This window comes from Bombina bombina, chromosome 4 (assembly GCF_027579735.1).
Source record: "Bombina bombina isolate aBomBom1 chromosome 4, aBomBom1.pri, whole genome shotgun sequence".
Classification (NCBI taxonomy): domain Eukaryota; kingdom Metazoa; phylum Chordata; class Amphibia; order Anura; family Bombinatoridae; genus Bombina; species Bombina bombina.
This window is the reverse complement of record NC_069502.1, coordinates 559,310,029-559,335,261: the sequence shown is the minus strand read 5'-3', so window position 1 is coordinate 559,335,261 and position 25,233 is coordinate 559,310,029. Positions and strand designations below refer to the sequence as shown.

At 40.4% G+C, this 25,233-nt stretch overlaps 1 protein-coding gene across 2 annotated transcripts in view; it reads right to left on the bottom strand.

Annotated features, from left to right (window-relative positions):
- ORC3 (origin recognition complex subunit 3) overlaps positions 1-25,233 on the bottom strand; it is a 194,925-nt gene that overhangs the window by 83,347 nt on the left and 86,345 nt on the right. The window contains exon 16 of one of the 2 annotated variants that reach the window (XM_053710528.1): positions 7,143-7,228. In XM_053710528.1, coding sequence (XP_053566503.1) covers positions 7,143-7,228 — 86 coding nt within the window. The remainder of the gene's footprint in view (positions 1-7,142; positions 7,229-25,233) is intronic. The other variant, XM_053710529.1, reaches the window with a different exon arrangement.

Below are 25,233 nucleotides of genomic sequence, written 5' to 3'. Positions count from 1 at the left end.
GCAGCTACTAAGGATTTCAGACAAACATCTTCTTTGTTTGTTGTTTATTCTGGTAAAAGGAGAGGTCAAAAAGCAACTTCTACCTCTCTCTCTTTCTGGCTTAAAAGCATTATCCGATTGGCTTATGAGACTGCCGGACGGCAGCCTCCTGAAAGAATCACAGCTCACTCCACTAGGGCTGTGGCTTCCACTTGTGCCTTCAAGAACGAGGCTTCTGTTGATCAGATATGTAAGGCAGCGACTTGGTCTTCACTGCACACTTTTGCCAAATTCTACAAATTTGATACTTTTGCTTCTTCTGAGGCTATTTTTGGGAGAAAGGTTTTGCAAACCGTGGTGCCTTCCATCTAGGCGACCTGATTTGTTCCCTCCCATCATCCGTGTCCTAAAGCTTTGGTATTGGTTCCCACAAGTAAGGATGACGCCGTGGACCGGACACACCTATGTTGGAGAAAACAGAATTTATGCTTACCTGATAAATTACTTTCTCCAACGGTGTGTCCGGTCCACGGCCCGCCCTGGTTTTTGATCAGGTCTGTTGAATTAATTTCTCTAACTACAGTCACCACGGTATCATATGATTTCTCCTATGCATATTCCTCCTTTACGTCGGTCGAATGACTGGGGAAGGCGGAGCCTAGGGGGGATCATGTGACCAGCTTTGCTGGGCTCTTTGCCATTTCCTGTTGGGGAAGAGAATATCCCACAAGTAAGGATGACGCCGTGGACCGGACACACCGTTGGAGAAAGTAATTTATCAGGTAAGCATAAATTCTGTTTTTACGTTTACTAGAAGGAGAAATAACAGACATAGCCTTCTTTATGGATTCAGAAACAAAATCTCTTATATTATCAGGAACATTCTGCACCTTAGATGTTGAAGGAACTACAACAGGCAATGGTACTTTACTAAAGGAAATATTATCTGCTTTAACAAGTTTGTCATGACAAGCAATACAAACATCAGCTGGAGGAATAGCTACCAAAAGTTTACAGCAGATACACTTAGCTTTGGTAGATCCAGCACTAGACAGCGATTTTCCTGTAGTATCTTCTGACTCAGATGCAACGTGAGACATCTTGCAATATGTAAGAGAAAAAACAACATATATATAAAGCAAAATTGATCAATTTCCTTAAATGACAGTTTCAGGAATGGGAAAAAATGCCAAAGAACAAGCTTCTAGCAACCAGAAGCAATGAAAAATGAGACTAAAATAATGTGGAGACAAAAGCGACGCCCATATTTTTTCGCGCCAATAAGACGCCCACATTATTTGGCGCCTAAATGCTTTTTGGCGCCAAAATGACGCCACATCCGGAACGCCGACACTTTTGGCGCAAAATAACGTCAAAAAATGACGCAACTTCCGGCGACACGTATGATGCCGGAAACGGAAACAAATTTTTTTTTTTTTTTTTGCGCCAAAAAAGTCCGCGCCAAGAATGATGCAATAAAATGAAGCATTTTCAGCCCCCGCGAGCCTAACAGCCCACAGGGAAGAGTCAAATTTTTGTAGGTAAGAAAAAATGATTAAATCAAATGCATTATCCCAAATATGAAACTGACTGTCTGAAAATAAGGAAAGTTGAACATTCTGAGTCAAGGCAAATAAATGTTTGAATACATATATTTAGAACTTTATAAACAAAGTGCCCAACCATAGCTTAGAGTGTCACAGAAAATAAGATTTACTTACCCCAGGACACTCATCTACATGTTTGTAGAAAGCCAAACCAGTACTGAAACGAGAATCAGCAGAGGTAATGGTATATATAAGAGTATATCGTCGATCTGAAAAGGGAGGTAAGAGATGAATCTCTACGACCGATAACAGAGAATCTATGAAATAGACCCCGTAGAAGGAGATCACTGCATTCAAAATAGGCAATACTCTCCTCACATCCCTCTGACATTCACTGCACGCTGAGAGGAAAACCAGGCTCCAACTTGCTGCGGAGCGCATATCAACGTAGAATCTAGCACAAACTTACTTCACCACCTCCATCGGAGGCAAAGTTTGTAAAAACTGAATTGTGGGTGTGGTGAGGGGTGTATTTATAGGCATTTTGAGGTTTGGGAAACTTTGCCCCTCCTGGTAGGAATGTATATCCCATACGTCACTAGCTCATGGACTCTTGCTAATTACATGAAAGAAATTGGACTTATTCTTAGCCTTGAAAGGTCTATCTTGTGGGAGGGCATGGCCCTTTCCCCCAGTGTTGTCTGAAATAATCTCTTTCAATTCTGGCCCAAAAAGGGTCTTACCTTTGAAAGGGATATTAAGCAATTTTGTCTTGGAAGATACGTCCGCCGACCAAGACTTTAGCCAGAGCGCTCTGCGCGCCACAATTGCAAACCCTGAATTTTTCGCCGCTAACCTCGCTAACTGCAAAGCGGCGTCTAAAATAAAGGAATTGGCTAACTTAAGTGCGTGAATTCTGTCCATGACTTCCTCATACGGAATCTCCCTACTGAGCGACTTTTCCAGTTCCTCGAACCAGAACCACGCCGCTGTAGTGACAGGAATAATGCACGAAATAGGTTGAAGGAGGTAACCTTGCTGTACAAAAATCTTTTTAAGCAAACCCTCCATTTTTTATCCATAGGATCTTTGAAAGCACAATTGTCCTCAATGGGAATGGTCGTGCGTTTGGCTAGTGTAGAAACCGCCCCCTCGACCTTAGGGACTGTTTGCCATAAGTCCTTCCTGGGGTCGACCATAGGGAACAATTTCTTAAATATAGGAGGAGGGACAAAAGGTATGCCTGGCTTCTCCCACTCCTTATTCACTATGTCCGCCACCCGTTTAGGTATCGGAAAGGCATCAGGGTGCACCGGGACCTCTAGGAACTTGTCCATCTTGCACAATTTTTCTGGGATGACCAGATTGTCACAATCATCCAGAGTAGATAGCACCTCCTTAAGTAATGCGCGGAGATGCTCTAATTTAAATTTAAATGTCACAACATCAGGTTCTGCCTGCTGAGAAATTCTTCCTGTATCAGAAATTTCTCCATCTGACAAACCCTCCCTCACTGCCACTTCAGACTGGTGTGAGGGTATGACAGAAAAATTTTCATCAGCGCCCTCCTGCTCTACAGTGTTTAAAACAGAGCAATGGCGCTTTCTCTGAAATGCTGGCATTTTGGATAAAATATTAGCTATGGAGTTATCCATTACTGCCGTCAATTGTTGCATAGTAACAAGCATTGGCGCGCTAGAAGTACTAGAAGGGGTCGCCTGCGCGGGCATAACTGGTATGGGCATAACTGGTATAGACACAGAAGGAGAGGATGTAGAACTCTCTCTACTTCCTTCATCTGAGGAATCATCCTGGGCAACCTTACTATTTGTGACAGTACTGTCCTTACTATGTTTGGACGCTATGGCACAATTATCACATATATTTGAAGGAGGAACCACATTGGCTTCCATACATACAGAACATGATCTATCTGAAGGTACAGACATGTTAAACAGGCTTAAACTGGTTAATAAAGCACAAAAACCGTTTTAAAACAAAACCGTTACTGTCTCTTTAAATGTTAAACAGGGCACACTTTATTACTGATATGTGAAAAACTATGAAGGAATTATCCAATCTTTACCAAATTTTCACCACAGTGTCTTAATGCATTCAAAGTATTGCACCCCAATTTTCAAGCTGTTAACCCTTAAAATGTTGCCGTTTGCAATTTAACCCCACTACAGTCCCAGCCACAGCCTTTGTTGCGACTTCACCAATCCCAGGGGGGTATACGATACCAATTCAAGCCTTCTAGGAACGTTTTCAGTGGATACCAGACCCTCACACATGCAGCTGCATGCACTGTACTCAAAAGTAACTGCGCAATAATGGCGCGAAAATGAGGCTCTGCCTACTATAGTGAAAGGCCCTTCCTGACTGGGAAGGTGTCTAAACTAGTGCCTGGCGATAAAAACGTTCCCCAAACAATAAAAGTGTGAAAATTACTTCAAACTTTAAAAAACAACTTAAATAAACAATCGATTTAGCCCTTAAGAGTGTCCACCAGTTAATAGCCCATAATAAGCCCTTTATTCTTTCTAAGTCTAAGAAAATGGCTTACCGATCCCCATGAGGGAAAATGACAGCCTTCCAGCATTACACAGTCTTGTTAGAAAAATGGCTAGTCATACCTTGAGCAGAAAAGTCTGCAAACTGTTCCCCCCAACTGAAGTTCTCTCAGCTCAACAGTCCTGCGTGGGAACAGCAATTGATTTTAGTTACTGCTGCTAAAATCATACTCCTCTTTTAAACAGAACTCTTCATCTCTTTCTGTTTCAGAGTAAATAGTACATACCAGCACTATTTTAAAATAACAAACTCTTGATAGAAGAATAAAAAACTACAACTAAACACCACATACTCTTCACCATCTCCGTGGAGATGCTACTTGTTCAGAGCGGCAAAGAGAATGACTGGGGGGCGGAGCCTGGGAGGGGCTATATGGACAGCTTTTGCTGTGCTCTTTGCCATTTCCTGTTGGGGAAGAGAATATTCCCACAAGTTATGGATGACGCCTTGGACCGGACTCACCAATGTAGGAGAAAGGTCTATCCTTGCAATGTAATGTTTTCTCAATACAAGAGGAAAAAAAAAGGGATAAGAGGCTCAACATTAGTATTTAAACATAGAGAACAAGCAACAGCTTGCAGGGCCTCTTGGTCCATCTTATTCCAAAGGAAAAAATCTTAATTAATAAAAAAATTCTAAGTTCAAATCAGAATTTTAATGAAACAAAAAATGTTACTGTCCCTTTAAATTTTAAACAGACTTTTTTCTTTTTCTTTTTTTTTTTAAACTAGAAAATCCTTAAATAAACTGCACAATAAATCTTACAGCAACAATTTTTCACAAAATGAATGCAAAAAGAGACACAAACGTTATAGTCCACGAAATTCAAACAGAAACTTAAATATAAACAGAGCAACAGCCCCACAAAAAAACAACAGGCAACCTCCACACCTCAGCAAGCTCTGCTGAGGTGCTTACCTGACCTCCTTGCTGCCGAAACAAAGTCAGAAAATGATCCGGACCCCCCATACAGCCGCACCGGAGAGAACGCTGAACCACCTCCAAGGAGCTATGCAACAGAGCTGCAACATCCAGGAACAACAGGGAACAGCTAAAAGGGCACCAAAAATGTCCTTGCTATCTCAAATAAGCCCGCCTATTGTGGGTGTGGCCTAACAAACCTCCCGGTAGCCATTAATACACAAACAAAAAACATGTACACCAAAGTGAAAACATAATAAACTGAGCCAAACATCCCCAGTGCCTGCAAAACTGCCATACAATAAACCGTTAACCTAGAAGGCCGATTGTATATTTAGACAGAATTAACTGTCAGAGTGCCAAATTCTCCTATATCAAAACAGGGAAAGAAATAGGCACTTTCCTCAAAAATCTGTCCGGTAGCAGGACAGCTCACTTGGTATGAGAGGGGCTTCCTACCTCACATGGACCTGTGGAAAAAAGAAAAGGCTGAGTAAACTTACTCAAACTTTTAACCAAGGGCAGCATGAAATTACTTGGGAGGCCCAGTGGAGATTATACCCCACAAGTTCCCAAATGCTTAAAAGCCACCACTTGCTCTACTGAAGAGACTGACATGGACTAAGGCTAAACCAAAAGAAAACCAGAGCAAACTTGCTCTGCTTAAAAAATAAACTCTTGATTAAAGAATCAGACACCTAACTTTACCCCTCCTTGCAACTGATACAAGCAAAGTGAATGACTGGGGATTGTGGGTAGGGGGAGTGGTATTTAATAGCTTTTGCTGTGGTGCTCTTTGCCTCCTCCTGCTGGTCAGGAGTGATATTCCCAACTGTAATGAAGATGATCCGTGGACTCACCGTGTCATTAGAAAGAAAAGTTATGCTTCACCCGGTTAATTTAAGTTGACTTTTGGCTTTACTGTATGTTTAAGGAGACATGAAACAAAATGTATGCTTTGTTGAAGGAGCAGCAATGCACTACTGAGAGCTAATGTAGCTAACACATCGAGTGAGCCAGTGACAAGAGTCATATACAGTATGTGCAGCTTCCAATAAGCATCTAACTCCCAGTAGTGAATTGCTGCTCCTGAGCCTATGGCACGGCTAGATTAAAAAGGAAGTTACAGCGCATATTCATTAGATGTGATCAATTAAAGTCCCTGTAAAATATCGTTGGGACCTGATTTTAGAACATGCAAAGTTTACCTTCACTTGAAGTCTTCTGTAGCAGTATTTCTACTAGAGACTGACTGCAATAGGGAGTGTTCCCATGTATGTCCTTAAAAGGAACAGTAAACACTTTGGGATGGTAATATAATGTGTAATTAGTAAAGAACATATGCAGTTCTTTTTCTTTTACTTGCTCTCTTTTCCTGTCATTTAAGTTTTTTTTTTTTCTGCTTCTGGGAACTGGTAGTGCCCAAGTCTAAACCTGCTACATATCTGTATCTAATAGAGATAAGAATAGCAAAACAAAGGTTCATTTTGCTAACAAAAACACCATAGCTAGCTGTTGTCTACTCCAGTAGCAAGTTTGGATAGGCCCATTCAAATTAATGGGACATAAAACCACATTTTTTTCTTTTGTGATTCAGGCAGAACATACAATTTTAAAGAACTTTCCATTTTACCTCTATTGTCCAATTTTCTTTACTTGGTATCCTTTGTTGAAAAGGAGGAAGGTAAGCTCCGGAGTGTGCACACGTCTGTAGCACTATATCACAGCAGTTTTACAAGAATGTTATACATTAGCAGGAGCACTAGATTGCAGCACTATTTCTTGCCATGTAGTGCTCCAGGCATGTGCACGCTACCTATCTAGATATCTTTTCAGCAAACAATAACATGAGAACAAAACAAACTTGATAAGAGGTAGATTGGAAACTTTTTTTGTTTATTATTATATGCTTTGTCTGGATAATGTAAAAAAAATTGGGTTTCATGTACCTTTAAGCAAGTGATGGGTGGGATTTGGCTATTGAAAAACAATAGCAGCAAAACACTATAGCAGCAAATGTAATCAGAACATTTTCAAATTCACCCTATATATTAGTTTATTGCAAAACTGTAGAAAAATATTTAAACTGCCATTATAGGACACTGTGCAACATAAACTGACCTTCTGAAGTTGATACAGATCCGTCTTTTTCTGAAGAGATTTCTGTGGTGAAGAATCCTCGACTTCAACGGGGCCAGCATTTTCTACTAGAATATAAGGTTTAAACATACAGATTTATATTATCTGTGACATTCTGCCAAAGTGTTGCCCTTTTCACCTCAAGAGAAAACAGTAAGCAATGTGCCGAACATTAGACCATTACAAGGTAATATGGTTGCCGTCTGGACAAATAAAGGTCACGGTTACCATTATTAGGCAATCTGACACAAGTTTGCCAACCTGCTCAAATACTAAAGAAACAGCCATTAATAAGCAAGACACTGATACTAACAAATAGAGTTTTAAAGCCTTCCCACTAAGGGCTATATTACGATATATATTATGTGCAATTCCAATTTCGGCCCAAAGAGGACCAAAATGGCTTAAAATGTACAGCCCTCTCCTGTTCTATTGAGTTATCTATCTATCCATCTATTGGGTTCTTGTAAAGTGTGGCTATTCACCCGTAAGGGTCTCAAGGCACTGAGGGTTGCAGTTCAGTCGAAGAGCCAGGTCTTGAGGTCCTTTCTGAACTTAGTTAGGTCGGTGCTTGTCTGAGGTGCAGCGGGAGGGTGTTCCAATTATTGGCTGCCAGGTGAGAGAAGGATCTGCCTCCCGCTGTGGTTTTCCTGATGCAGGGGATGACTGCGAGGGCTTGGTCGGCCGATCAAAGTTGTCTGGCGGGGGTGTAGAAGGTAACGCGGTGGTTCAAGTATTCAGGACCGATGTTGTGGAGGGCCTTGAATGCGTGGGTGAGAAGCTTGAAGGTTATTCTTTTGTTGATGGGGAGCCAGTGCAGGTCCCGCAGGTGTTTGGTGATGTGGCATTGACGAGGGATGTCGAGGATTAGTCTGGCCGAGGCGTTCTGGATGCGCTGTAGTCTCTTTTGGAGCTTGATGGTGGTGCCGGCGTAGAGTGCATTACCATAGTCCAGTCGGCTGCTGACGAGGGCGTGAGTGACAGTCTTCCTGGTCTCGGTTGGGATCCATTTGAAGATCTTTCGTTCGCATCAGGTGAAGTGTGTGGAAGCATGCAGAAGAGACGGCGTTGATTTGCCGGGCCATGGAGAGCGATGAGTCCAGGATGACACCTAGATTTTGTGCATGGTCGGTGGGGGTTGGAGGGTGTCCGAGGGCTGTGGGCCACCAAGAGTTATTCCAAGCAGATGTGGTGGGACCGAGGAGGACGACTTCGGTCTTCTCTGCGTTCAGCTTTAGGCAGTTGTAGCTCATCCAGGTGGCAACTGCTGTCAGCCCTTCGTGGACGTTACATTACATGTCTATCCTTAGCATAAGGTAAGCAGCACAGCACTGGCATGGTACACAGAGCACACACATAAATTACCATGACATGATGATATTTGAAACCAGCAGAGCCCTTTTTTTTTTTTTTTAGACGGAAACCAAAGTTCTGAATACAGTATTCAAAGGATAAGTAACATGTTTATAAACACTTTATATTATCAGACACAGCCCTAAGAACACACAGAGATTATGTATAAGCCTTATATACAGTGCTCATACATCAGCCTCTTGAGAGTAGACATTCTATTCGCCTGAGGCAAATATGCGTGCACACTATATATGCATAAGCCCCAAGATCGCACACAGTTGGTACAAATTAGCACCCACCAGACAGTGTATACAAAAAACCACAGTAACTTTCTATAACCACCTTGCACTTAAGGTCCTGGTGATAGGTGACAGGAAGACTCCATTTGGGGCTCCGGACATATAATCTGACCGGTCAGTGAGAGACCCGAACCAGGAACTAGGCGGAGATATGATGAGAAACGATCAGGTGCAGCCACGCCATCGCACGGATAACTACACCCAAAAACAAAACACATGTCCACCTTGTATTGTTGTCTGGCGATAACCACGCTCTCCCATATAGAGCTCCAGTTTCACTGCAGATCACGCCCTACGGTACAAATGACCACGTCCATTTGTTGGAGCTTTCCCGCCTGCAAGCTCTCTCAGCTACACACACACACACTGTAGTTAAAAAAAGAAAAAAAACAATTTATGTAAGAACTTACCTGATAAATTAATTTCTTTCATATTGGCAAGAGTCCATGAGCTAGTGACGTATGGGATATACAATCCTACCAGGAGGGGCAAAGTTTCCCAAACCTCAAAATGCCTATAAATACACCCCTCACCACACCCACAATTCAGTTTAACGAATAGTCAAGCAGTGGGGTGATAAAGAAAGGAGTAAAAAGCATCAACAAAAGAAATTTGGAAATAATTGTGCTTTATACAAAAAAATCATAACCACCATAAAAAGGGTGGGCCTCATGGACTCTTGCCAATATGAAAGAAATTAATTTATCAGGTAAGTTCTTACATAAATTATGTTTTCTTTCATGTAATTGGCAAGAGTCCATGAGCTAGTGACGTATGGGATAGCAATACCCAAGATGTGGAACTCCACGTAAGAGTCACTAGAGAGGGAGGGATAAAAACAGCCATTTTCCGCTGAAAAAATTAATCCACAACCCAAAAAAATAAGTTTATTCTCATAAATGAAAGAAAAAAACTTAAATCAAAAGCAGAAGAATCAAGCTGAAACAGCTGCCTGAAGAACTTTTCTACCAAAAACTGCTTCTGAAGAAGCAAATACATAAAAACGGTAGAATTTAATAAATGTATGCAAAGAGGACCAAGTTGCCGCTTTGCGAATCAGATCAACTGAAGCTTCATTCTTAAAGGCCCACGAAGTGGAGACTGATCTAGTAGAATGAGCTGTAATTATCTGAGGCGGGGCCTGACCCGACTCCAAATAAGCTTGATGAATCAAAAGTTTCAACCAAGAAGCCAAGGAAATAGCAGAAGCCTTCTGACCTTTTCTAGGACCAGAAAATAAAACAAATAGACTGGAAGTCTTCCTGAAATTTTTAGTAGTTTCCACATAATATTTCAAAGCTCTTACCACATCCAAAGAATGTAAGGATCTTTCCAAAGAATTCTTAGGATTAGGATTAATTTCTCTACTAATGTTGTTAGAATTCACAACCTTAGGTAAAAATTGAAAAGAGGTCCGCAAAACTACCTTATCCTGATGAAAGATCAGAAAAAGAGACTCACAAGAAAGAGCAGATAGCTCAGAAACTCTTCTAGCAGAAGAGATAGCCAAAAGGAACAACACTTTCCAAGAAAATAGTTTAATGTCCAAAGAATGCATAGGCTCAAATGGAGGAGCCTGTAAAGCCTTCAAAACCATATTAAGACTCAAAGGAGGAGAAATTGATTTAATGACAGGCTTAATACGATCTAAAGCCTGTACAAAACAGTGAATATCAGGAAGTATAGCAATCTTTCTGTGAAATAAACAGAAAGAGCAGAGATTTGTTCCTTCAAGGAACTTGCAGACAAACCCTTATCCAAACCATCCTGAAGAAACTGTAAAATTCCTGACAGATTTACGAGCTTGTAACACAGTATTAATCACTGAGTCAGAGAAACCTCTATGACTTAGTACTAAGCGTTCAATTTCCATACCTTCAAATGTAATGATTTGAGATCCTGATGGAAAAACGGACCTTGAGACAGTAGGTCCGGCCTTAACGGAAGTGGCCAAGGCTGGCAACTGGACATCCGAACCAGATCCGCATACCAAAACCTGTGTGGCCATGCTGGAGCCACCAGCAACACAAACGATTGTTCCATGATGATTTTGGAGATCACTCTTGGAAGAACTAGAGGTGGGAAGATATAAGCAGGTTGATAACACCAAGGAAGTGTCAGCGCATCCACTGCTTCCGCCTGAACATCCCTGGACCTGGACAGGTATCTGGGAAGTTTCTTGTTTAGATGAGAGGCCATGAGATCTCTGGAAGACCCCACATCTGAACAATCTGAGAAAAAACATCTGGATGGAGAGACCACTCCCCTGGATGTAAAGTCTGACGGCTGAGATAATCCACCTCCCAAATGTCTACACCTGGGATATGCACCGCAGAGATTAGACAGGAGCTGGATTCCGCCGAAGCAAGTATCTGAGATACTTCTTTCATAGCTTGGGGACTGTGAGTCCCACCCTGATGATTGACATATGCCACTGTGGTGATATTGTCTGTCTGAAAACAAATGAACGGTTCTCTCTTTAAGAGGCCAAAACTGAAGAGCTCTGAGAATTGCACGGAGTTCAAAAATATATATTGGTAATCTCGCCTCTTGAGATTTCCAAACCCCTTGTGCTGTCAGAGATCCCCAAACAGCTCCCCAACCTGAAAGACTCGCATCTGTTGTGATCACAGTCCAGGTTGGTCGAACAAAAGAAGCCCCTTGAACTACATGATGGTGATCTATCCACCACGCCAGAGAGTGTCGTACATTGGGATTTAAGGATATTAATTGTGATATCTTTATATAATCCCTGCACCATTGGTTCAGCATACAAAGCTGTAGAGGTCTCATGTGAAAACGAGCAAAGGGGATCGCGTCCGATGCTGCAGTCATGAGACCTAAAACTTCCATGCACATAGCCACTGAAGGGAATGACAGACTGAAGGTGCCGGCAGGTTGCAACCAATTTTAAAAGTCTCTTGTCTGTTAGAGACAGAGTCATGGACACTGAATCTAACTGGAAGCCTAAAAAGGTGACCCTTGTCTGAGGAATCAAGAAACTTTTTGGTAAATTGATCCTCCAACCATGTTTCCGAAGAAACAACACTAGGTGATTCACGTGAGATTCTGTAGAACGTAAAGACTGAGCTAGTACCAAGATATCGCCCAAATAAGGAAACACCGCAATACCCTGTTCTCTGATTACAGAGAGTAGGGCACCTAGAACCTTTGAAAAGATTCTTGGAGCTGTTGCTAGGCCAAATGGAAGAGCAACAAATTGGTAATGCTCGTCTAGAAAAGAGAATCTCGGGAACTGATAATGTTCTAGATGAATCGGAATATGAAGGTATGCATACTGCAAGTCTATTGTGAACATATAATGTCCTTGCTGAACAAAAGGCAGAATAGTCCTTATAGTTACCATCTTGAAAGTTGGTACTCTTACATAACGATTAAAAATTTTCAGATCCAGAACTGGTCTGAATAAATTTTACTTCTTTGGGACAATGAATAGATTTGAATAAAACCCCAAACCTTGTTCCTGAAAATGAACTGGCATGATTACCCCTGAAGACTTCAGGTCTGAAACACACTTCAGGAAAGACTGATCTTTTACTGGATTTGCTGGGATACGTGAGAGAAAACATCTCACAGGAGGTCTTACTCTGAATCCTATTCGATACCCTTGAGAGACAATGCTCTGAATCCATTGATTTTGGACAGAATTTATCCAAATATCCTTGAAAACCCTTAATCTGCCCCCTACCAGCTGAGCTGGAATGAGGGCTGCACCTTCATGCGGACTTAGGGGCTGACTTTGGTTTCTTAAATGGCTTGGATTTATTCCAATTTGAAGAAGCCTTCCAATTGGAAACAGATTCCTTGGGGTAAGGATTGAGTTTTTGTTCCTTATTTTGACAAAAGGAACGAAAACGGTTAGAAGCCTTAGATTTACCCTTAGGTTTTTTATCCTGAGGCAGAAAAACTCCCTTTCCCCCAGTAACAGTTGAAATAATAGAATCCAACTGAGAACCAAATAAAATTATTACCTTGGAAAGAAAGAGATTGTAATCTAGATTTAGATGTCATATCAGCATTCCAAGATTTAAGCCACAAAGCTCTTCTAGCTAATATAGCTAAAGACATGGATCTAACATCAATTTTAATATCAAAAATTGCATCACAAATAAAGTGATTAGCATATTGCAGTAAGCGAATAATGCTAGATATGTCAGAATCCAAATCTTGTTGCGCTAAATTCTCCAACCAGAAAGTTGATGCAGCCGCAACATCAGCCAAATAAATTGCAGGTCTGAGAAGATGACCTAAATATAAATAGGCCTTCCTTAGATAAGATTCAAGCTTCCTATCTAAAGGATCCTTAAAGGAAGTACTATCTTCCATAGGAATAGTGGTACGTTTAGCAAGAGTAGAAATAGCCCCATCAACTTTGGGGATTTTTTTCCCAAAACTCTATAGAATTTGCTGGTAAAGGATACAATTTTTTAAACCTTGAAGAAGGAATAAAAGAAGTAACTGGCTTATTCCATTCCTTAGAAATCATATCAGAAATAGCCTCAGGAATAGGAAAAACCCCTGGAGAAACCACAGGAGGTTTAAAAAAAGCATTTAAACGTTTATTAGACTGAACGTCAAGAGGACTGGTTACCTCAATATCCAAAGTAATTAACAATTCTTTTAAAAAAGAACGCATATACTGTATTTGAAATAAATAAGTAGATTTGTCAGTGTCAATGTCTGAGGAAGGATCTTCTGAATCAGATATATCCTTATCAGAGGAGGATAAATTATTATGTTGTTGGTCATTTGAAATTTCATCAACTGAATGAGAAGTTTTAAAAGACCTTTTACGTTTATTAGAAGGTGGAAATGCAGACAAAGCCTTCTGGATAGAATCAGAAACAAATTCTTTAAAATTCATAGGTATATCATGTACATTAGAGGTTGAAGGAACTGCAACTAGCAATGTACTATTACTGATGGACACACTATCTGCATGTAATAGTTTATCATGACAACTATAACAAATGACATTCGGTGAAATAATTTCCACAATCTTACAACAAATGCACTTAGCTTTGGTAGACCCGATGTCAGGCAGCAATGTTCCAGCAGAAACTTCTGAGGCAGGATCAGATTGAGACATCTTGCAAAATGTAAAAGAAAAAACATATAAAGCAAAATGATCAATTTCCTTATATGACAGTTTCAGGAATGGGAAAAAATGCAAAAAGCATAGCCCTCTGATAGAGAAAAAGGCAAGAGGCAAACATCAATGGGGTATTAAAACAATAAAAAAGTTTGGCGCCAAGTATGACGCACAACTGAAAACTTTTTTGGCGCCAATAATAACCGGAAATGACACACTCGCGTCACTAATGACACAACCGTGTGTAAGGCTCCGGCGTCATAGTTGAATTAAATTACGAAGTTGCGTCATAGACTTATTTTTCGCACCAAAAAAAGCATTTGACGCACCCACAGGCCTAATACCGCCCGCAATTTGCAAGAAGCAGTCAATTGAAGAAAAAAAAAAAAGACTAAACCCCAGGTAAGAAACAAATTTCTTAAAAAATTTTCATTTTCCCCAAATATGAAACTGACAGTCTGCAGAAGGAAATACATGAACCAGACTCATGGCAAATATAAGTACAATACATATATTTAGAACTTGAGAGTATATTGTCGATCTGAAAAGGGAGGTAGGAGATTAATCTCTACGACCGATAACAGAGAACCTATGAAATAGACCCCCGTTAGGGAAATCATAATATTCATAAGTGATACTCCCTTCATGTCCCTCTGACATTCGCTGTATTCTGAGAGGAATCGGGCTTCAACAATGCTGAGAAGCACATATCAACGTAGAAATCTTAGCACAAACTTACTTCACCACCTCCATAGGAGGCAAAGTTTGTAAAACTGAATTGTGGGTGTGGCGAGAGGTGTATTTATAGACATTTTGAGGTTTGGGAAACTTTGCCCCTCCTGGTAGGATTGTATATCCCATACGTCACTAGCTCATGGACTCTTGCCAATTACATGAAAAACTATTTTGGTTTCGTTTTGGTTATCAGGCCAGGGGCATCCTGAAATTTCGGTATCGGTCCAGAATTTTCATTTCGGTGCATCCCGTGTGTGTGTGTGTGTGTATATATATATATATATATATATATATATATATATATATATATATATATATATATATATATATATATATATATATATATATATATATATACATATATATATATATATATATATATATATATATATATATATATATATATATATATATATATATATACATATATATATATATATATATATATATATATATATATATATATACATATATATATATATATATATATATATATATATACATACACACCCACACACACAGAGAAAGTCTAGCACTCACTTGCAAGCACTCAGAAAATATTAAAAGCAAAACTGGAAGAGTTAGTTACCCCATATGGCCAAAAGAGACAAGCCCAGGTACCACATCAAGGTCTCTCCCAAAACCTGGGTCCCTAATACAGCTAAACAATACAAGATCTCAATCAAACAAACTGGGAACAAGTGAAGGGTGCACAGACTTATGTAATCACCCTAGACATATACAAAACACGGAATGGGACTGCACTCTCAGACTGGACTAGGTACACATCCAATGACCCTGCAACAGGTACAGCCCTGGGTGTTCAATGGCACTCACAGGTAGCTATACCGTCCCCAGAGTCCCAGGCAGTTAACCCCTGACAAGTCTGGGTGCAAGGCCCATACCAGTCTAGTGTATCACAAGAAAGGTTTGTTCATCTGTTAAAAAACAGTATATAATACATGAAATCAGATAATTATGGTGAAACCAATACACAGCAAAATGGCAAAGTTGCCTGTGTCATTTAAAGGGATACGAAACCCAAAAATTTTATTTTTGTGATTCAGACAGAGAACAACATTTAAAAAAAAAGCTTCCAATATCCTGCTATTATCAAATTAACTTTTTGCCAATGATATTCTTTGCTCCCTCCTGGTAGGATTGTATATCCCATATGTCACTAGCTCATGGACTCTTGCCAATTACATGAAAGAAAGATACCCAGCTAGGTGCTGTAGCACTACATTGCAGGAAACAGTGCTGCCATCTAGTGCTCTTGCACATGGATAACATTCTTGCAAAACTGTTGCTATATAGTGCTCCAGACACGTGCACGCTCCAAGAAAACAAAGAAAATTTGATAGAAGTAAATTAAAAAGTTGTTTAAAACTGCATGCTCTGTTGCAATCCTGAAATAAATATTTGGGTTTTATGTTTTTTTTAACCGTGGAAACAGGAAAAAAACAAACAAATAATTTTCTACTGCCATCTGTTTTTTTGCAGCAAAAGTCCTCTAGTAAGCATGGGCAAACTAGCTTGAGCTTGAACAGGCGTCTCCTAGCAACCACTTCAAAATGGAAAGCTTCTTCTTTGCCTTCCTGTACTGACCACAGTCCCTTTGTGGGCTGTGATAGGAAGTAGTGGACCCTGTACAAATAATGTTAAAATTATGAATAATACATATTGCAATGATTATTAAATATAACCCATTGCTTAGTGTTTTTTTTTTTTTTTTTTTTAACAATGAAACACTGTTTTAACTCTTTACGGGTATAAGGCACTTGTGAGTTTTCTCAGACTTTATCTGGACCATTATTATTTTCAAGAATGTCCATTAATTACATTAGAGCTTTCAATATATACAACAGCACACATGTGAACTTATAAGAACTGACATAAAATAATAGTTTAAATATATCATGAATTGAATTTAAGTTCAACAATGGATATATCTATCTATCGATATATATCTATCTATATCTATCTCCTGGTTAACCCCCCATTTAAAAATATGCCTTTACTGTTGCAAACGAAATTTGTTTTGGCTTGCTGTGGGTAAAGGCCCAATTAGGTAGGTAGTGATGGGTCCCTCAAAGACTCAACTTTCAGCTGTATCAACATGGATAATTCAGAAGCCATATTTAAAATACATTTAGAATTACAGTGTTTCAATCTGCTCAAAGCTTTGAAGGCTACCAAAGCTATTTATATGGACGAGAATAGAATATAAAAACGCTGACATTAAGATGGCAGTGCCATTGTGAGCAACTGCAGCCTGTTATCAAAAGATTAATTTGGCTTACTGCAGATGTGAATAACATAAGTACAATTCAAGAACAAAAAGGAAACATTTTGCAGAGCAAGAACTATTGATAGATTTTAATGTCATGCTGCAAATCCAATTTATTTTAGTGATAAAAAGAAAAATGGGCAGATGGTGATGGCTACCAATGTATTAACTGAACGTTGACAGCCAACTAGAGCTATAAATTATCGGTAATTGATACTAAGAAATTATACCAGAAAAACAAGAAACTTAAATTTAATCAAACCATTCAATGCAGAAATATATTCCTGAATAAAGGAGAGAAAAGTGGAGAGAAAAGGAGAGAAAAGTGGAGAGAAAAATGGAGAGAAAAATGGAGAGAGATAGAGAGAGAGAGAGAGAGAGAAACAACTGTAATAAAGAGAATAACGCTAGGATTTACCATCACTAAAAATAAACTGTAGTTTCATTCATCAGTTATATATATATAAAAAAAGGGCGAGTTTAGCACCTTTTTTTAAATAAGCTGATTACTGAAACTACAGTTGCGTTTTTTGAAACACTCAGATTTACCATCACTTTAAGGTCAGATGTTTGCTTGTTTCAATTGTATGGGAGAAATGTGATTTCTTATTAAACATTTATTGGCTTGTTTCATCAACAGGGTGGATCCATTGAAGGCTATCCATATGATGGTGTAAGAAAAACTTTCAGGAGAAAGTATAATAATTTGTACCATCATATACCTATAAACAAAATCACATGCAAAAAGGTCTTTAAAGTTAAAGGGACAGTCTACACAGGAGATTAAATATTGCCTTGTGTTTGTTGTGCCACTTCATGCTTGATAAAAAAAAAAACTTTTTTAAATCAAATACTTTGTTGTTCTGCAGTTATGGGATGTCCGCATTACTCATTCCATACAATCAGTGGGCACGTCTGCGTGTTGGCTGCGTCCATTTAAAAACAAAATTTATGCTTACCTGATAAATTTCTTTTCTCTTGTGGTGTATCCAGTCCACGGGTTTATCCATTACTTGTGGGATATTCTCCTTCCCAACAGGAAGTTGCAAGAGGACACCCACAGCAGAGCTGTCTATATAGCTCCTCCCCTAACTGCCACTCCCAGTCATTCGACCGAAGACAAGCAAGAAAAAAGGAGAAACTATCGGGTGCAGTGGTGACTGTAGTTTAAAAATAAAAAACGCCTGCCTTAAAGTGACAGGACGGGCCGTGGACTGGATACACCACAAGAGAAAGACATTTATCAGGTAAGCATAAATTTTGTTTTCTCTTGTAAGGTGTATCCAGTCCACGCGTTCATCCATTACTTGTGGGATACCAATACCAAAGCTTTAGGACACGGATGAAGGGAGGGACAAGGCAGATACTTAACCCCTTAATGACAATGTACCCTGTATGTCACTGGTCGTTAAGGGTTTTTTCAGGACATAATAGCACAAGTCTAGCAAGAACACGCTATTAATGCACTCCCTCCAGCAGGCTTTGTGGAATAGAGCAGTCTCAACACTGGTAGCAAGACCGCGCTATAAAACAATCAAGTCCCAAAAAAAGGCCAGCGACATACAGGGTACGTCGCTGGTCCTTAAGGGGTTAAACTGAAGGCACCACTGCCTGCAAGACCTTTCTCCCAAAAATAGCTTCCGAGGAAGCAAAAAGTATTAAATTTGTAGAATTTAGAAAAAGTATGAAGCGAAGACCAAGTCGCCGCCTTACAAATCTGTTCAACAGAGGCCTCATTTTTAAAAGCCCATGTGGAAGCTACCGCTCTAGTGGAATGAGCTGTAATTCTTTCAGGAGGCTACTGGCCAGCAGTCTCATAAGCTAAACGGATTATGCTTCTCAGCCAAAAAGAAAGAGAAGATGCCGAAGCCTTTTGGCCTCTCCTCTGTCCAGAGTAGACGACAAACAAACGGTACACATTCTAAGAGGGGGTTCCACAATGGCTTCTAAACATATTGAACAAGGAGTTTCCTCTATGTCAGACATGTTTAACAGACTAGTAATGAGACCAGCAAGCTTGGAAAACACTTTAATAAATCTGAAACAGCAATTAAACAAAAACGGTACTGTGCCTTTAACAGAAAAAAACTATCACATAAACTGCAAAACAGTGTTAAAAAGTAGTAAACTCTTCAAAATTTTTACAGTGTGTATAAGGGACTAAAGCAGCATTGCACCCACTTGCAAATGGATGATTAACCCTTTAGGCCCCAAACCGGATTTGAAAAACGTTAAAAAACGTTAATAAACAGTTAACACCTTGCCACAGCTCTGCTGTGGCTCCTACCTGCCCTCAAATACGATTTAGGGAAGAAATAAGCCCTCTATAGTGGTCCTCAGATGCCAGAGGACTCCTTTGGGGAAGCTGGATGTCTCAGTCTGAATAAGAACTGCGCATCTAGGGCGCGAAAATAGGCCCCTCCCACCATGCACTTGATGTCAGAGGGCCTTAAGGAAATACTCCTAGGAGTATCTGACTAGCCATGTGGAAACTAGGCCCCAAAAAAACGTTCTTTCTATATAACATATAAACGTTTTGACACTAAGAAATACGAGTATAAACATGAATATTACCCTTTTTTGTAAGCATGATCCCAGTCGTTGATAAATCACTGCATCAGGCTTACCTCAATTATACAAGGCTCTGTCAGCATTTTCTAGATCTTATCATCTCTCTAGAAATAAATATACTGAACATACCTCAAAGCAGGTAATCTGCAAACCGTTCCCCCAACTGAAGTCTTTCCCATACTCTTCAGTTATGCGTGAGAACAGCAATGGACCTTAGTTACAAACCGCTAAGATCATCAACCTCCAGGCAGATTCTTCTTCTAATTTCTGCCTGGGAGTAAAACAGTACTACGCCGGTACCGTTAAAAAAACATAATTTATGTAAGAACTTACCTGATAAATTCATTTCTTTCATATTAGCAAGAGTCCATGAGCTAGTGACGTATGGGATATACATTCCTACCAGGAGGGGCAAAGTTTCCCAAACCTTAAAATGCCTATAAATACACCCCTCACCACACCCACAATTCAGTTTAACGAATAGCCAAGAAGTGGGGTGATAAGAAAAAAGTGCGAAAGCATATAAAATAAGGAATTGGAATAATTGTGCTTTATACAAAAAAATCAAAACCACCACAAAAAAAGGGCGGGCCTCATGGACTCTTGCTAATATGAAAGAAATGAATTTATCAGGTAAGTTCTTACATAAATTATGTTTTCTTTCATGTAATTAGCAAGAGTCCATGAGCTAGTGACATATGGGATAATGATTACCCAAGATGTGGATCTTTCCACACAAAAGTCACTAGAGAGGGAGGGATAAAATAAAGACAGCCAATTCCTGCTGAAAATAATCCACACCCAGAATAAAATTTTAATGAAAAAACATAAGCAGAAGATTCAAACTGAAACCACTGCCTGAAGTACGTTTCTACCAAAAAACTGCTTCAGAAGAAGAAAACACATCAAAATGGTAGAATTTAGTAAAAGTATGCAAAGAGGACCAAGTTGCTGTTTTGCAAATCTGATCAACCGAAGCTTCATTCTTAAACGCCCAGGAAGTAGAAACTGACCTAGTAGAATGAGCTGTAATACTTTGAGGCGGAGTGTTACCCGACTCAACATAGGCATGATGAAATAAAGATTTCAACCAAGATGCCAAAGAAATGGCAGAAGCTTTCTGGTCTTTTCTAGAACCGGAAAAAATGACATATAGACTAGAAGTCTTTCGGAAAGACTTAGTAGCTTCAACATAATATTACAAAGCTCTAACAGCATCCAAAGAATGCAATGATTTCTCCTTAGAATTCATAGGATTAGGACATAATGAAGGAACCACAATTTCTCTACTAATGTTGTAAGAATTCACAACCTTAGGTAAAAAATTCAAAGAAGTTCGCAGCACCGCCTTATCCTGATGCAAAATCAGAAAAGGAGACTCACAAAAAAGAGTAGATAATTCAGAGACTCTTCTGGCAGAAGAGATGGCCAAAAGAAACAAAACTTTCCAAGAAAGTAATATAACGACCAAAGAATGCATGGGTTCAAAAGGAGGAGCTTGAAGAGCCCCCAGAACCAAATTCAAACTCCAAGGAGGAGAAATTGACTCAATGACAAGTTTTATACGAACCAAAGGTTGTACAAAACAATGAATATCAGGAAGATTAGCAATCCTACTGTGAAAAAGAACAGAAAGAGCAGAGATTTGTCTTTCAAGAAACTTGCGGACAAACCTTTATCTAAACCATCCTGAAGAAATATAAGTCTTCCAGACTCTATAATATATCTCTCTAGATACAGATTTACGAGCCTGTCAATAGTATCAATCACAGAGTCAGAGAAACCTCTTTGACCAAGAATCAAGCGTTCAAACTCCACACCTTAAAATTAAGGTTTTGAGATCCTGATGGAAAAAAGAACCTTGAGACAGAAAGACATGGTCTTAACGGAAGAGTCCACAGCTGGCCAAGAGGCCATCCGGACAAGATCTGCATACCAAAAACCTGTGAGGGGACCATAGCAGGAGCTACCAGCAGGACAAACGAGCATTCCTTTAGAAATATTGGAGAATACCCTTGAAGAAGAACTAGAGGCGGAAAGATATAGGCAGGATGACACTTGTAAGGAAGAGATAATGCATCCACTGCCTCCGCCCGAGGATCCCCCAGGATACGGACAGATACCAGGGAAGTTTCTTGTTTAGATGAGAAGCCATCAGATCTATTTCTGGGAGTTCCCACATTTGAACAATCTGAGGAAATACCTCTGGGTGAAGACCATCTCGCCCAGGTGCAACGTTTGGCGACTGAGATAATCCGCTTTCCAATTGTCCATACCCTGGATATGAACCGCAGAGATTTAGACAGAGCCTGGATTCCGCCCCAAACCAAAATTCCGAGATACTTCTGTCATAGCCAGAGGACTGTGAGTCCCTCCTTGATGATTGATGTATGCCAAAGTTGTGTGACTTGTCCTATCTGAAAACAAATGAACAACTCCTCTCTTCAGAAGAGGCCAAGACTGAAGAGCTCTGGAAAATTGCACGGAGTTCCAAAATATTGATCGAAAATCTCACCTCCTGAGATTCCCCAAACCCCTTGTGCCGTCAGATACCCCCACACAGTTCCCCCCAACCTGTAAGACTTGCATCTGTTGAGATTATAGTCCAGGTCGAAGAACAAAGAAGCCCCCTGAACTAAACGATGGTGATCTGTCCAACCATGTCAGAAGTGTCGTATAATCGGTTTAATAGATAATAATTGAGATATCTTTGAGTAATCCCCTCGCACCATTGGTTCAGCATACAGAGCTGAAGAGGTCCGCATGTGAAAACGAGCAAAGGAGATCGCATCCGATGCGGCAGTCTAAGACCTAAAATTTCCATGCATAAGGCTACCAAAGGAAATGATTGTGACTGAAGGGTTTTGACAAGCTGAATATCAATGTTAAACTTCTCTGTCTGACAAGGAACAGAGTCATAGAACACTGAATCTATCTAGAAACCTAAATAAGGTTACCCTTGTCTGAGGAATCAATGAACTGATTGGTAAATTGAATCCCTCCAAACCATGAACTTGAAGAAACAACACAAGGCGATTCGTATGAGATTCTTCGAACATGAGAAGACTGAGCAAGTACCCAGATATCGTCCAATAAGGAAATACCAAAACCCTGCTCTCTGATACAGAAAGAAGGGCACCGAGAACCTTTGAAAAAAATTCTTGTAACTGAGGCTAGGCCAAACGGGTAGAGCAACAAAACTGGTAATGCTTGTCCTAAAAGAGAATCTCAGACACTAAAAGTGATCTGGATGAATCGGAATATGCAGATACACATCCCTGTAAAATCTATTGTAGACATATTAATGCCCTTGCTAAACAAAAGGCAGGATAGTCCTACAGAAAACCATCTTGAATGTTGGTATCCTTACATAACGATTCAATATTGATAGATCCGGAACCGGTCTGAAGGAATTGATCTTCTTTGGTACAATGAAGAGATAAAATAAAACCCCAGCCCCTGTTCCAGAACTGGAACTGGCATAATTACTCCAGCCAACTCTAGATCTGAAACACATTTCAGAAATGCTGAGCCTTTGCTGTGTTAACTGGGACACGGGAAAGAAAAAACAGAATTTATGTTTACCTGATAAATTACTTTCTCCAACGGTGTGTCCGGTCCACGGCGTCATCCTTACTTGTGGGATATTCTCTTCCCCAACAGGAAATGGCAAAGAGCCCAGCAAAGCTGGTCACATGATCCCTCCTAGGCTCCGCCTACCCCAGTCATTCGACCGACGTTAAGGAGGAATATTTGCATAGGAGAAACCATATGGTACCGTGGTGACTGTAGTTAAAGAAAATAAATTATCAGACCTGATTAAAAAAACCAGGGCGGGCCGTGGACCGGACACACCGTTGGAGAAAGTAATTTATCAGGTAAACATAAATTCTGTTTTCTCCAACATAGGTGTGTCCGGTCCACGGCGTCATCCTTACTTGTGGGAACCAATACCAAAGCTTTAGGACACGGATGAAGGGAGGGAGCAAATCAGGTCACCTAAATGGAAGGCACCCACGGCTTGCAAAACCTTTCTCCCAAAATAGCCTCAGAAGAAGCAAAAGTATCAAACTTGTAAATTTGGTAAAAGTGTGCAGGTGAAGACCAAGTCGCTGCCCCTACATATCTGATCAACAGAAAGCCTCGTTCTGAAGGCCCATGTGGGAAGCCACAGCCCTAGTGGAATGAGCTGTGATTCTTTCGGGAGGCTGCCGTCCGGCAGTCCTCGTAAGCCAATCTGATGATGCTTTTATCCAAAAGAGGAGAGAGGTAGAAGTTGCTTTTTGACCTCTCCTTTTACCGGAATAAACAACAAACAAGGAAGATGTTTGTCTAAAATCCTTTGTAGCATCCTAAATAGAATTTTAGAGCGCGAACAACATCCAAATTGTGTAACAAACGTTCCTTCTTTGAAACTGGTTTCGGACACAGAGAAGGTACGATAATCTCCTGGTTAATGTTTTGTTAGAACAACTTTTGAAGAAAACCCAGGGTTAGTACGTAAAACCACCTTATCTGCGTGGAACACCAAGTAAGGAGGAGAACACTGCAGAGCAGATAATCTGAAACTCTTCCTAGCAGAAGAAATTGCAACTAAAAACAAAACTTTCCAAGATAATCAACTTGATATCAACGAATGTAAAGGGTTCAAACGGAACCCCCTGAAGAACTGAAAGAACTAAATTGAGACTCCCAAGGAGGAGTCAAAGGTTTGTAAACAGGCTTAATTCTAACCAGAGCTGAACAAAGGCTTGAACATCTGGCACTGCAGCCAGCTTTTTGTGAAGTAACACGACAAGGCAGAAATCTGTCCCTTCAGGGAACTTGCAGATAATCCTTTTTCCAATCCCTTCTTGAAGGAAAGGAATAGAATCCTAGGAATCTTAACCTTGTCCCCAAGGGAATCCTTTAGATTCACACCAACAGATATATTTTTTCCAAATTTTGTGGTAAATCTTTCTAGTTACAGCTTTCTGGCCTGAACCAAGAGTATCGATAACAGAATCCTGAGAACCCTCGCTTCGATAAAATCAAGCGTCTCAATCTCCAAGCAGTCAGACTGAGTGAAACCAGATTCGATGTTCGAACGGCACCCTGAACAAGAAAGGTCCTCGTCTCAAAGTAGCTTCAAGGTGGAGCCGATGACATATTCACCAGATCTGCATACCAAGTCCTGCGTGGCCACGCAGGAGCTATCAAGATAACCGACGCCCTCTCCTGATTGATACTGGCTACCAGCCTGGGGATGAGAGGAAACGGCGGGAGAACACATAAGCTAGTTGAAGGTCCCAAGGTGCTACTAGTGCATCCACTAGAGCCGCCTTGGGATCCCGGGATCTGGACCCCGTAGCAAGGAAACTTTGAAGTTCTGACGAGAGGCCATCAGATCCCATGGTCTGGAATTGCCCCCACAGCTGAGTGACTTGGGCAAAGAATTTCCCGGATGGAGTTTCCCACTCCCCCGGATGCAATGTCTGACGACTCAGAAAATCCGCTTCCCAATTTTCCCCTCCTGGATGTGGATAGCAGACAGGGTGCAGGAGTGAGACTCCGCCCATAGAATGATTTTTGGTCACTTCTTCCATCGCTAGGGAACTCCTTGTTCCCCCCTGATGGTTGGATGTACGCAACAGTTGTCATGTTGTCCTGATTGAAACCGTATGAACTTGGCCCCTCGCTAGCTGAGGCCAAGCCTTGAGAGCATTGAATATC